At 33.5% G+C, this 14,335-nt stretch overlaps 1 protein-coding gene across 1 annotated transcript in view; it reads left to right on the top strand.

The window, feature by feature from the left end:
• RANBP9 (RAN binding protein 9) overlaps positions 1-14,335 on the top strand; it is a 90,647-nt gene that overhangs the window by 48,705 nt on the left and 27,607 nt on the right. Inside the window, 5 exon segments of the mRNA XM_043987361.1 lie at positions 4,001-4,053; positions 5,411-5,578; positions 9,320-9,342; positions 13,211-13,251; positions 13,253-13,393. Of these exon segments, the coding sequence (XP_043843296.1) occupies positions 4,001-4,053; positions 5,411-5,578; positions 9,320-9,342; positions 13,211-13,251; positions 13,253-13,393 (426 nt within the window).

The raw sequence follows: 14,335 nt of genomic DNA, 5'->3' as shown, positions 1-14,335 counted from the left end.
GGATATATAGCAGAAGGTATTTGGAACTGGGAGTTAGTCTTAGCTCTGCTACTAATAACTGAGTTTCTGTATGACCTTGGATAAGTCAGTTCATATTACTCTATACCTTGGTTTTCTTGACTATCAAAATACAGGGTTTGAACTAGATAGCTTCTAAAGTTTCTTTCAGTTTTCCTTTTCCTTTACATCATTGTATTACCTATAGCTCCTAGAACAATGAGGCCTTTCCTCAATAAGTATTTGTTAAATGATTTGTGGTTTTAGTAATTGATTATTTGCAATACTGAAGCATTGAACCCTTAAAACTAACGATAGAAGCTTACATTGTATTGGTGATAGATCACCTGTTTTTGCATGCCCTGAAACATACTCTATTCTGTGGTTTTGTTCAGTGTTGATTGACTATGATCTTGTGCTGCAATTTTTTTTTTATTTTCATAATGGCACAAAAAGAATAGTGAATAAAAGTGTACTCACTGCATTGTAAATGGCAAGGAGGAAAGATAATGTTAAACCAAGAAATTGAATTAAGCAAATTTGTAGATCTAAGTTAGATTACTACTGATTGACATTGAATAGATTATTAGGGAATCAACCGTTGGACAGGGAGGGGATGAACTATAAGGGAAAGGATTGCTCTTGAAAAAGAAGTAACAACTCAATCGGTTCCCCTCTTTTTCAAGGGGTATTTTTTTTAAAAGGGGCAGTCTCCTTAGGGTAGAATTATAATTAATGAATCATATTTACTTCTTTGTTCCTGCCCAGCTTCTTACCTTTCCTTTGACTGGTACCTGAGGTAAAAGGCATAAACTTGACCAGGGAATAGGGTTCTGCCAACACTGCCAGTAGATACTAGGCCAACAAAAAAAATGGAGTTCTAGCAGATAATTTTTCCTTTACCTTCTTAGAGCAGAGATACTCTGAAATTTAAAAAGAGAATATTAAGTGGAAACACCATGTTTTGGTCACCTTGAAGCTACTTTTTTGTTGTTATCCATTACTTGGAGCTTTCTCTTAAATGTGGGCTTAAATGTTTAATTTTAATTTTTTTAATTTAATTTTTTTTTAATTAAATGTTTAAATTTCTCTTAAATGTGGGCTTAAAGGTGTTTGTTTGAAAGATCTCATCCTTTCCTCCCATCTCTGATAATGAGGTGTCCCTTGTTGCTAAAACTTGTTCCTTTGATGATATATTTTCCCATGTTCTCCAGCAGATTGCCCTTTTAATCATCTCTACCCTCCCTTCCTTTACCTCTCTACTGTCTCTTTCTCTACTGCCCAAGCCTTTTCCATTGGCTAAACACTTTCACTAGACTATAACATCCCCATAGGCTGTAATTTTATATCTCTTCCCTTTCCCTTTTCCAAACTTTTGGGGGGAAAGTCAAAAAACTTACCTTTATTTCTTTCCTCACTGTTAAACTCTTTGCATCCTTGCTTCTTAAAATTACACAACTGACACTATTTTCTCCAGGTGTTTTTGAATTGTCATATTTGTTGATCTTAGTAAAATTCTTATCTTTCTTGACTTCTCTGCTGCATTTGTCACTTGATCACACTCTACTCTTAGATTCTCCCTTTGAGTTTTCATAATATTACTTTTTTCTGGTTCTCCTACCTCTGTGATGATTCCTTCTCAGTCTCCTTTGCTGTCATATCATCCACATCATATCCCTTAACTGTGGGTATTTATAAGACTCTGTCCTGTGCTTTTTTTCTTTTTCTCTTCTCTCTGGGATCTCAGCAGCTCCTGTGGGTTTAACTACTTCATTTCTATTATTATTGACTGACTGACTCACTCACAGTTTTGTATATCCAGTCGAAGTCTCTCTCCTGAGGAGCTCTAGTCTACCACCACTAAATGCCTATTGGACATTTCGGGCATAATATAGGCAATCTCATAGACATCTCAATTGTACCGTGTCCCCCAAAAAACTTACTCCTAAACTTTTGTATGGAGGTTTAGGAGATCACCATTCTTCTGGTTTCTTAGTTTGTAACCCTGGCATTATCCTGAACTCTTTATTCCCTTGCACTCCATTCATCCAAGCAGCTGCCAAATCTTGCTGTTTCTGCCTCTACCATAGGGGCTCTTGGTCTTTTCTTATGTTATGGATCCCTTTGGCAGTCTGGTAAAACCTATGGCTCTTACCTCAGGATGTTTTTAAAGGCACAAAATAAGTTTCATAGGATTACCAAGGAAACCAATTATATTGAAATAGTTGTGTTTTTCCACATCCCAAGTTTATGGACTCCTTGAAAATCTAGGCTTAGAACCTTGCTTAACTTCTCTCACATTCAATCCCTTTTCTTGGTTCACATAGGGTACCACTTTCAAATGTCATCTGAACTATTTCAGTGGTCCCCTAATTAGTTTCCTTACCGCAATTCTCTTCCTATTCCAAACTCTTTTCCTCACAGTTGTCAAAGTGATTTTCTTTGGATGCTGATCTCACCATGTCATTCCTTAACTCGGTATAAACTCCAGTGACTTTAGTGGTTTCTAGGATAAAATGTAAACGTTGGCTTTTAAAGCCCTTCAAAATGTGATCCCCATCTCTCTTTCCAATCTCATTTTACCTTCCTACCCTTGTACATTATTATCCAGCCAAACTGGCCATTCTCAGTTCCTCACATAAGATACTTCTATCTACTGACAATCCCTTATATATCGGGCATTGCATTCCCTTCCTCATCCCTCTACCTCATAGGATCCTTTTCTTCCTTTAAGATATAGTTCAAGCACCCCCTGTAACATGAAGCCTTTCCTGATCTTTCTCCCCCTTCCCCATTGCTTAGAGCTCCTCTGAACTAGATTTTAACTACAATATTTATTTTTTGTTTATTCATTATTTACTTAGGTATGTTATCTTCCTTGAAAGAATGTTTAAGAACCTTAAAAATAGGAATTGTTTTGCTTCTTTTCTGTCTTCTCTCTTGCTTTCCTTTTTTTTTCTTGCTTTGTATGCCTAGCATTTAGCACAATGCCTGGAATGGAGGTACTTAATAAATGCTTGTTGACTGATTGACTTCAGTCTATCTAGTCCAGATCCTCAAACAGGCTCCTCCTGAACTTTCAAATGAAGAAACCAAAGAAAGGGAGCTTAAGTCCAAAATCACACAGAAAATAGCAGAATCAGGATTCAAACCTAGATTCTTTGATTCCAAGTTCATTATACTTTTCATTTTATCATAGTCTTTGTGGATGAGAGTGAGTGAGTGTGTGTGTGTGTGTGTGTGTGTGTGTCTCCACAGGATAGTTTAAAAAAAAAATAGCTAAGGATAAAACTACAGTTCCCTTACTACTGTCACTTATTTTAGCATAGGGATAGAAAAGGGAAGACATTTTATATATGAATACGGTAAACAGAAGTGTATCACCATAAAAAATACAAAATCTGTGCCCCTTCCGCTATTCCCTGATATTTTTTATGTCATCATTTGTCTTATAGTTATGATTACCCAGGTAGAATCTTTGATTCTTTTCCTCATACTCCTAGCTCATATGGCATTTTAATAATTAAATTGATGGGCCTTTCTGTGTTAAATTTTGTCAGTTTGCCAAAAGTCTATTTCAAAATAAAGTCGTATTTTTAAAAATGTTAATAATTTTACATTATATTAGAGTTTTTCCTTTTGATTTTCTACTTGTTCTATATGGCCTGCTTGAAAAATTTTTGTATTTTTGATTGGGCAGATAGTATGTTATTAAAGATCATCCTTAGTAGGTTAGTAGAAAGGGATTTATAAGTGTTGGTAAAAGGAGTACTTATTATTACTGTTTTGTTTTCCTATAAATTGAGTGTATTTATTACATAGTCCTGGTCCTCTTGGGTGGGTGATATTTCTTTTTTGTAACTCGATGAATTTGAATGTGATTTTTCCTATAAACCCAGCAAATATATCGACACTATATCAATCTCTCATCGTGTTTCTGATTGTGTCATATACTGTTCATAATTTGTTTACATAAGGAATAACCTGCTTTTCTTTTTTACAGTTACATGGGAATTGGTCTTTCTGCTCAAGGTGTGAACATGAATAGACTACCAGGTATACTTGTGTTTGAAGTATAGTGTAGCATTGCAGGTAGCTGCTATTTGTCTTCATATTTGGGATTAGTGACAGTTTTAAATGGGAGATGAATAAAGAACATTTATTTTAGTCGATTGTCTAAGTTGTGGATTCTAAGGGGAGGCTGGTTTGTTTTAAAGACAGGCAAAGAAAAGAGTAACTTTTATTCTTAGGGCCATAGATTTAGAGCTGGAATGGACCTTAGAGGTGATTCAGGCTAATGCAAAGCTAAGAGTATGTCACTGTGCCATTTTATAGTCTTAGAGTCTTTTAACTTTCAAAATTAGAATTTTTTCAGTTCTAATTTCTGCACGTGGGCTTTCCCAATCACTAACATACCCCTAAGCTGCCTCACCCATTTGGTGTGTACTCAGGAATAGAAACTAATTTTAATATTTGTCTTGAGGAAATCACAAGTAGGATGGCAAATACATCGCCAAAATATGTAACTTAGTGATTCTTATGTTTATCTGCACCATTCTTCCCTCCTGTTAATTTGCAAAACTGAGTTGGATTTTGAAAATTTGAAATTAAAACCATTAATGTAAAGCTGTATTATATGCTTTTTAAATATAAGCCATCTCAGTTTGGCTTGAAATTGTATTTAGATGTTTCACTTGCTAGGACATCTTAACAGCATCTATGTAATAATAAATATTGTAAAAAATATAAAGAGCATAGTGGTATGTTTTAAATGTTTAATTGTTTTAAATGACAGCTAATATAAAATGAAAGTTATCTACTCTAATGTATATGTAGCATTTTGATAGCAATAATCTGTAGTTCAGGTGCTGTTAAAATGGTTTAACATTATAAGTGATATTGCCTGAGGGGTCACGAAATGCTTAACCTTTAGATTTGAATCACCTAGTTAACCAAGGTGATCTACTATTCTCCAATGATTGTCCTGTCAAGTAAGAGTAGAACAGAACATATTGCTCATTTTTAAAAAATTGCGGTTTGCTTTTGAAATACTGTGTAAAAGGCAGGACATATACATATATATATGAACATCCTTTCAGAAAAGAACATGGGAAAATTATCCTGCAAATATTACATTTACATGTATTTTTTGTCATGTGGAAGGAAGCCCCCTGTGTTTCATATCTATAACTTTTTATCACAAGACCATTATAATGTTGAAAAAAACACTCTAATACAGTGATTAGAGATTTAAATGTACAAATAAGAATTTGTTTTCTTGTAGCACTTCTGTAAACTTCTAATGGGCTTTATGTATTTATCATTAATCTTTATGAATAAATCCAGAACAAAGAAAGTAAATTCCTTACATAAAACATGAAGTACAATAAATAAATTACTGCTTTCGGTTTAGGTTGGGATAAACATTCATATGGTTACCATGGAGATGATGGACATTCATTTTGTTCTTCTGGAACGGGACAACCCTATGGACCAACTTTTACAACTGGTGATGTCATTGGCTGTTGTGTAAACCTTATCAACAATACCTGCTTCTACACAAAGAATGGACATAGTTTAGGTACTGAGATAATTTATTGCATGTAAAATAAGCAAATGTTCTGATTCTAGAACAGGTTCTTTTTTTCATTTGTCATCTTTACATCACTGTAGTTATACTTGATTTTTGATTATCTACTGTAGATTCAGTAGATAAAGGGTTGTGTGTTTTAGTCAGACAAATGAATCTGTGAAAATTGTGGGAATTTTTACTCTGTTTAAAATTATGCTATATTTCAGAGATAGAAAAAAAGAACTATGGCAATACCACAAAATATCTAGATTAGTGAATTTTCTGTTTTGCTGTATAGGAAACTTAGGTTTATTTTGTGGTTCATTTCCTGGTGTAGCAAGAGCTGACAGTGCTGCTCATGCAACACCATCAGTCCTTTCCGAGGGGTGGGGGGGAGGAAGTTTGGTTGAAAAAGATTAATTGCTACCAACCAAGTAAATGGCTTTAACATGTTATGAGAAAGTCCTGCTAAAGAAGGATGGATGAAGGATGGTGGCTGCAAAATAGAGACATGAAGGTGAGTAGGTATTTTCTTTAAAAAAAAAAAAAGAAGAAGAAGAAAATAGGGCGGGTCACAAGGGAGAAAAAGGATTAGTAAAGGGTTGGACAAACCAAAAACTTGAAAACTTACTAGGAAAAATAGTATTTTTAGATCACAACACATAAGACATTTAAAGTTGAATGTAGGCTGCAATCTTATTGCATGATTTTTTATGTTAGAAGCAGAATTTTACATAGATAACTTTTCTAAGTTATCTAAATTTCCATTCTTTAAGGAAAAGAAAAGAGCAAGTCTAGTGCTTTAAAAATATTTAGCATTTAAAAGATAAACCGCATTCTAGGTAGAAGACTGGAAATAATGCATTCCAATTCTAGGTTTTTACAGCTCTTACCTTCATGAGTTTCTACACTTCCTTAGCTGCCGAAATCTTACTTTGGCCTAAAATCATGGAATTGGCTCATACATTACCAACAATTTCTTAGGCCACCAACCTTACAATTAATTCCACTTGCAATTTACCTTCTTCCAGAATGAAGACTGGGACTGGTAGTAACGCCCTTCTTGGGGACAGCCTCAGTGCATACTTCAAAGAATAACCACAAAAAAACAGCCAAAACTCAATAAGCTATAAAAACAGGTACTTTATTAACAAGGAATTATTTCTATTTGGGGGAAGTGGGAGGGGGCAAAGATAAAATAGGATAAATAAATACACTTATCTTTTAACTATGAAAAGGAGGCTGGAAGAAATTGCTCCTAGCAAAGAAATAGAATTTAAAAATCAGATGTACAAGTTATTCTCTTAGAAATCCTTCCAATATAACATAGCAGTTCTTTCAGGAAATATTTTGACTCCCCAGCTATATTAGTAATAACGATAGTTCCTTGAACTGTCTGTTATTACTCTGTGTGTATGATTTGTGGTTCCTTTTCATGATCCTAATAGTTAAAAATTCAAATTCTTATTATGTGATTATGAATCTGGTTAAGTGCTCATGGCATCTTATTGTAGCAAGGGCTGACTCTGCCTCCTTTACACCACAAAGGATGCTTGTTTTATGGCTGTCCAGAGAGGAATTTTTATCAATCAGGGCCACTAATGAAGATTGCATATATGTTTCTTAGAGGTTCAAGGTGATTGTAATGGCTAAGATTTTTTTCTCAGTTAAATAAGCTCCCTTTTATTTGTTTGCTGTTAATTTCCTAGTGCAAACTTGTTAAAACAGTTAGTCTTTGTGTACCTACTTGATTTGGATTCTCAGGATGTTTTAATTAAATGTACAATATTGATCTTACATTATATTAAACTGGAGAAAACGAGACTAGAGGTTTGAATACATCTAATAATAGGCAGTTGGTTCTAAACTTTAAGACATAACATGATTATAGTTGTAGCCTGTTTAGTGTCTGGTTGAATGTACAATATTGATCTTTTATTGAACAAGAAGAAACTAGTCTTGTATATAAAGATATGAATGTCAGACTATAATAGATGCTTGTTTCTTAAATTAAAAAGGTAGCATGATTATAGATAAGTCTTTTTAGTTAATGTTCTTAAACTTTTATACTTTATTTAAAAGATCTTTTGGGAGGGTAAGTGGGAAGTGAAAGGGACTGACTCCATTTGATTTACCAACTACTAGCAAATTTTCACATATCTTCCCATAAGCATTTAAAAGTGGTAGGGAAAAACAGGATACTTAATAGGGTTATAACCTAATTACTTATAAATAATTGGAGGACTTTGGGAAAGTGTCTGAGGCATTTCTTCCAGATCAGGCAAGTAGTGTTTCCTCTTAGGGATTGAAATAATTACTTTTGTGTGTGTGTGTGTAATCTGATCTACTGGAAGACTTTCCTATACATATTAAATTAATTTTTTTTTAAATTGGCAATGAGTATTAGCTAATAGTCAATTCATGTATTTTTAAAAGTTGCAAGTAAATGATTTTCTTAAAATTGTCAGCTGAATACTTTAAAAGTACCTCCTTCCTCTGAGAATGAATTTTAAATTAGGGTTACTTAAAATTGTCTAAAAATAAACTGAACTTTTAAATATGCATGTGTATGTGTATATGTATGTATATGTGTGTAGTTTGTTGTATAGAACTAGATGTATGTTTTCTTTAATAGCTGTTACCTTTAACATGATGTTAAAACTTTTATTCTTTAAAACTAAGATAGATTTGCTATATTAGAAATTTTAGGAAACGTTTGGAAAGGTTTTAATCAACACAGTGTTGTCTTTTAAGATTATCAGAAAATGTTCATGTTATAACATTATTGATGTCTGCAAAGAAGATAGGGAATTCCTCTTAAGAATTTTTCATTTGCTGTTGTACCTATGTTAGAAAATATAAAGTTTTCTGTTTTGCATTGTTTCACATTCTTTTTTTTTTAGATATTCTGAAGAATTTGAATGCATTTTCTTTGGTGTATAGACTTTTTACTTTTACTGTTATTAATAAAAACTGAAATTAGTATTTTTTGGGTATAAAACTTAGACCATCCATGGTTTTGTATTTCTATTGCCAAGGCAGCATAAAAGCTTTCTATTTAAAAAATACTTGAAAAGTTTTATAAAAATAGTGGTTTGGGAGGGGAGGGGGTCTGAATCCAGAAATTTCCTTGTAAGAATTTGTAGGTGGTACCCTTTTTAAGGCCAGATTTGTGTAATGTGATTACAATATAATGATTAAAAAAAATTTTAACTAACAGTACCAGTACTTTCACATTCAAATGAATGTTGCTCTTTAATCACCTTTATTCCAATAATGCTGCTCGCTCTTGAAGTGTTTTTTAGAACTAGCCTTTGTACTTGCCTTCAGAGTATATTCTTTAGACCATCCGATGGTGGCAAATTGTGCCATTTACTTTCTTTAGAACTGCTTTCTAGGACTTAAAAGTAATTCCTAAAGTGGAAGTAGAAAAATATTTTGAGCAGTGGGAGCATATTAATAATAATAATAACATACATGATGGGAAGTTTGAAGGTTTACAAAGTGAAGTAGGGGTATGTACTAGAAGTGTTATTTTATTTTACAGATGAGGCCAGCTAGTAAGTGTTAGAGCTGAAATTCATATCGTGTCAGCTGACTCCATGAGCCAAACTCTTTCTCTATTACACCATCCTTTGTCATTGGAATCGGTGTTTTCTTAGCTGTATAAACTGATAATCACTCAGGTGCATAGCATTCTGTTTCTTTGAAAAGCAATTCTAATACTAGTTATCTTTTTGTATTTTACAGGTATAGCCTTCACAGACCTACCGGTAAGATATAACACTCTTTTTAGAGTACATTTTGTATCTTAGTTTATGTATATAAGGTTATGATAGAAAAAACATAAATATGTATTGTATGTGTTTATATGTGGTACTTAGATGCCATGCATGGAGATAACATTCCTCTTCTTAGTACATGAGTATAGACCTAAACTAGGGACCGGACTGAACTGTTAATGCTAGTTTTACAGTTTTCTTCATTTGTTATAAATTGGTCCATGTAGCAGGGTCAAAAAATTGGGGGAGATTTTTTTTTCAAAGATTGTACATAATTTTAAATTGCTACCTGCTTTTAAAGCTTTTTGTGATAAAAATTTTTGTCTATTACAGACTAAGGCCTCAGTGAACACCTGGCTTTTTAGGTTTACCTTGATGCTAAGCTTGTAGAATAAGTTATAGTTGAGCAAACCATATTTTGTGTGCTAAATAACTGTCTCATGGGTAGGTGTGGAGATAAGAAGAGTTGAAAAGACCCATCTCCTCTAGTGGCATTTTTTGCTGTTAGTTTTGCTATTGGTTTCTCTCCTTTTAAATTACTAAATTATTTTCTTTCTATCATTAAGCAGGGTTGTGTAGCATGAATCTAGCCCCCCATCAGTTAGCTAAGATGATTTCCTGTTTTGTATCACAGCCACAAGGGCTTATGTATACAACCTTTGTCACATTCCTGCTGTAGGAGCTCTTACTCATGATCAACACCAGATCTGCTTCTGGGCTAGCTGAAGATGTTAAAAATTTGGGAGAGCTGGCCCTGCCGTTGCCTCCCAAAACACTCATTTGTTTCTCTGCAGCTTTGGGGCCTGGAATCTTCTCAGAAATTTTTGTGGCAGTTCTTTCAGGGATCTTAACTCCAATTTGAGAAATGTGTTAATCCATAATGTGATGTAATTTAGTTATGGATTTAGGAACATGACTACCCTTTTAGTAGCATTCTTCATTTTAAAAAGATACTTCCTTTCTTACAGTAACCTTACTGTAATATATCATTAATAATAAAATCAAGAGGAGCACTGGAACAATGAGTCCCGGAGAAATGGGTTCAAGGCCTTTCTCTAAGATAAATTGACTATGATTCCTAGGGGGAGTAACTTAATTTATAAGTGCTCCATGCATACCCCTGAGACTTCATAAGTTGTTTCAGAACAGGTATGCTGATCTCCATTAATATAAATGGAAGGAATTTATTTTGTTGGTAAAATCAATGGTCTGGTCCCCACACAAAACAATCACAAAAGTTAAATGACCTATCTAAAAGTTTTAAGGAGTGGGCATTTATATAAATCATTTCCTTTGTAGAACAAAACTATTTTTTAAAATTAACTTAAATTGTGTATAGATAGCATATGAACTAATTTGCTTCTAGACTGTAGAATAAAGGAAGTTGTGTTTTTTTTTTAACATTAGAAAAGGGCAAAAATTCTTGTCTAATTTTCTACTATACATATAAAAAGAAATATAAAAGGGCCCATGTTTTTAGTTTACTGCAGGTAATGAACCTGTGTTAGCAATCTACTTAATCCCATATATGTCATTGGAAAATAGGCATTTCAACACAGTCCCTATATTTTTAGGACGTCATTATTCCTAAACTTATGATTTTTTATTTTCCCTTCCCCCACAAAAATTTTCTGCTGTAATGTTGATTACATACCCAGAAATCATATTCATTTATTTAAATGAATTAGACCTAAGTTGGTGTCAGCTTATTGAATCATATAATTTTACACCTAGAAACAAACTTTATACACTTTGAAGTTTAAATTTTTGTTGTTGATAGTATTCTCCAAATTTGCAATAACTTGTAACTCATTAGAACAGAATAAATTTTGTCAGTGTTGAGTAAGTATAATTTCAAATATGCCCCACTTTTTTTCTGTGTGTCTAAGTCTTTATTACTTTTATGGATGAAGTTCACTATGTTGATAACCTTTATTACAGAATAAGTCTTTAATTCTTTTAAAAAACAAGTATTGCTTATAATAGAAAAAATAATGTGCTTTCTCTAAGCCTCAGTTTCCTTATAACATAATTAAGGGGGTTGGAGTATGTCTCTCAAGTCTCTTCCAGATATAAAACTCTTTCTTTTGAATCAGGAGGTTTTATTTTATTTGCATATTTCCTTAAGAGAATTTTAGAGAATTCAGTAGAGCTGTTTTTTCTTATTTCTGGTTTCATATCAGATAGTGCTTACAACATCTGGTTTCACCTTTTAGTACTTGAGCCCTTTAATATATACATTAAAAATATGTTAATCTTGTTAAGGGCTTAACCTATGTGTCAAATATCAGTGCTATTATTATTATAATAATTATTATTTAACTTATAATTGTATAGCATTTAGTGCCTTTTATAGTACTTTTGTGTACATTACCTTATTAGATATTCACAATGATCCATGTGAAATATATGGGACCAGTATTACAAATTAGAGAGTTGAAGCTCATTGAGGCTGTGATTTGCCTAGGGTTAAAGAGCTGGTGAAAGGGCCCAGGAGTATTTGAGCACTCTCTACATAGTTCAGTCATCTTTTAAACTAGACATCTATTACTGGAATTGAATCATTTTCCTTAGATATTTAGGTACTTAGTCACAAAATTTTATTATATATGCCCCTAGACTTCAGTCAATTCAGGCATTTATTAAATGTTTATTTTCCAGACATTCTAGTTCACCCCCCATCTTGGGAACTAAGTGCGTGCGTGCGTGCGTGCGTGCGTGTGTGTGTGTGTGTGTGTGTGTGTGTGTGTACACATACACATAAATGTGTGTATATCTAAATGGAGGCATTCCTCACATTTTGTAGTCTGATTGTTCAACATTGCCTAAAGATTTTACATAAATATCTCCTTTACCTTTTTACTTGATGGTTTCTGTTAAGTGTCCAAACAGATGAAGATAGCAGAGGCACATTCAGAATAAGTACAATTTTAAAATATGCCCTGCTTTTTTTGTGTGACTCTTTTATTACTTTTATGGATGAAATACATGTACAGTTAGGATTGTACATCAACACACTTTAAAGATGTAGTCTACAGGAATGTATCTAAAAGTGGTATCTAGCACACCAGTAATGCTTGCTATCAGTGAATGAACCTGAGACTAGTAGAACTCTTGAACTTGGGAGTTCTGAGCTGCAGTGGGTTAAGCTGTTTGGGTGTTTGCACTAAATGAGGCATTAATATGGTGTGCCTCCTGGATGGGGAAGAGAGGAGAGGAGAAGGGGGAAAGAAGAGGTGGGGAGGGACAGAGCCCAGGATGCCTAAAGAAGGGAGTAAACTCGCCCTGGTCAGATTTTAACTTGGGTGACATAGGGAGACCTATCCTTAAAAATAAAGTGGGATCTCATGCAGGTGTATATGCATGTATCTATCTAAACTTAAATCATTATAATAGCTCCCATTTATGTAGACCTTTAAAATTTGCTTTATATACATTATTTCATTTATATATTAACATGTATAGGTTCCTTGAAGGCAGAAATTATTCAGTATAATGCTATAGACAAACTAGAGTGCTCAAATAATTTCTGATGGTTCAGAAAGATGTATGTTTAGAAATCATTAGGAGAAAAACTTTGCCACTTTCCTGCATAACTGATTTTTGTTGACTGTTTCATATTCTATATGTGTTCCTTATGATTGTTGTAAGATTAGATTATTTAATGATGATTTTAGATAACTTCTAGTAATTAATAGTTGTAAATAGTCTATATAAAATAAATTTGCTTATGCTTTTTTAAAAACCAACTATATTCATTATAGTGAAAAAATGTTGCTACTAAAACATTCTTTCTAAGACAGAATTTTTAAAAAATGGAATATTAGGAAAGAAACTAATGAAATATATTGTTTTACAGCCAAATTTGTATCCTACTGTGGGGCTACAGACACCAGGAGAGTGGTAGATGCCAATTTGGGCAACATCCATTTGTGTTTGATATAGAAGACTATATGCGAGAATGGAGAACCAAAATACAGGCACAAATAGACCGGTTTCCTATTGGAGATAGAGAAGGAGAATGGCAGACGATGATACAAAAGTAAGAGTGAAGTAGTTTGAACAATTTTCAAAAACTTCATTTTATAACATATTTTGGCAGTTGGTATTCAGAGAAATTTCTAACATACAAAGTACTCTATTTTATTAAATTATGATGACCTTAATGATAAACTTTGAATTTCTGTCACAGAATAATTACCTTAATTTTGAGACTGTCTGAGCAGCTAGATTGCACAGTGGATAGACTTAGAGTCAGGAAGACCCATCTTCCTGAGTTCAAATCTGGCCTTAGACACTTACTAGCTGTGACCCTGGGTAAATCACTTAACCCTGTTTGCCTCAGTTTCTTTATCTGTAAAATGATCTGGAGAAGGAAATGGCAAACCACTCTAGTATCTTTTTCAGGAAAACCCCAAATGGGGTCATGAAGAGTCAGACATGACTGAACAACAACTGGGACTAAAATAAAAATAATGGGTGATTGGATATAATCCTTTGGGTCTGACATAGTACTTTGACAGATGAAAGTGGGCAATGTTGTCTAGATGATGTAATAACTGTACATGGGATTGCAGACAACCAGATATGACAGGTCTGATTAGGGCCTTGTATTCCTGAATTGTTGGGGTGAAATGTATGCTTCCATTCCTGCTGTTGGGCATACCATCGATTTAGTGAGTGACCAGTCGTGGTTAATTTTAATGTAACTGCATGTAGGGACAATATTTCCATGACCTAAGATAGAATTTAGGCAATGTAATCAGATTACACATTCATTTGAATATGAAATCATATTTACTAAGATTTTAGATAGAGCTAATTTTCTGTTCCTCAGCAAGCTATTATAGAACCCAAATCTGAAATTGGTAAAATAACACAAACTTGATTGAGTTACATAATATAATAAACCCATAAATAGGAAAAAATAAAAGCTTGGAAGGCAACTTGTCTGTTTTAGAACACTTAAAAATACATGTACTTC

This window comes from Dromiciops gliroides, chromosome 1 (genome assembly GCF_019393635.1).
Source record: "Dromiciops gliroides isolate mDroGli1 chromosome 1, mDroGli1.pri, whole genome shotgun sequence".
In the NCBI taxonomy this organism is placed as follows: Eukaryota; Metazoa; Chordata; class Mammalia; order Microbiotheria; family Microbiotheriidae; genus Dromiciops; species Dromiciops gliroides.
This window is presented reverse-complemented; position numbering and strand designations above follow the sequence as displayed.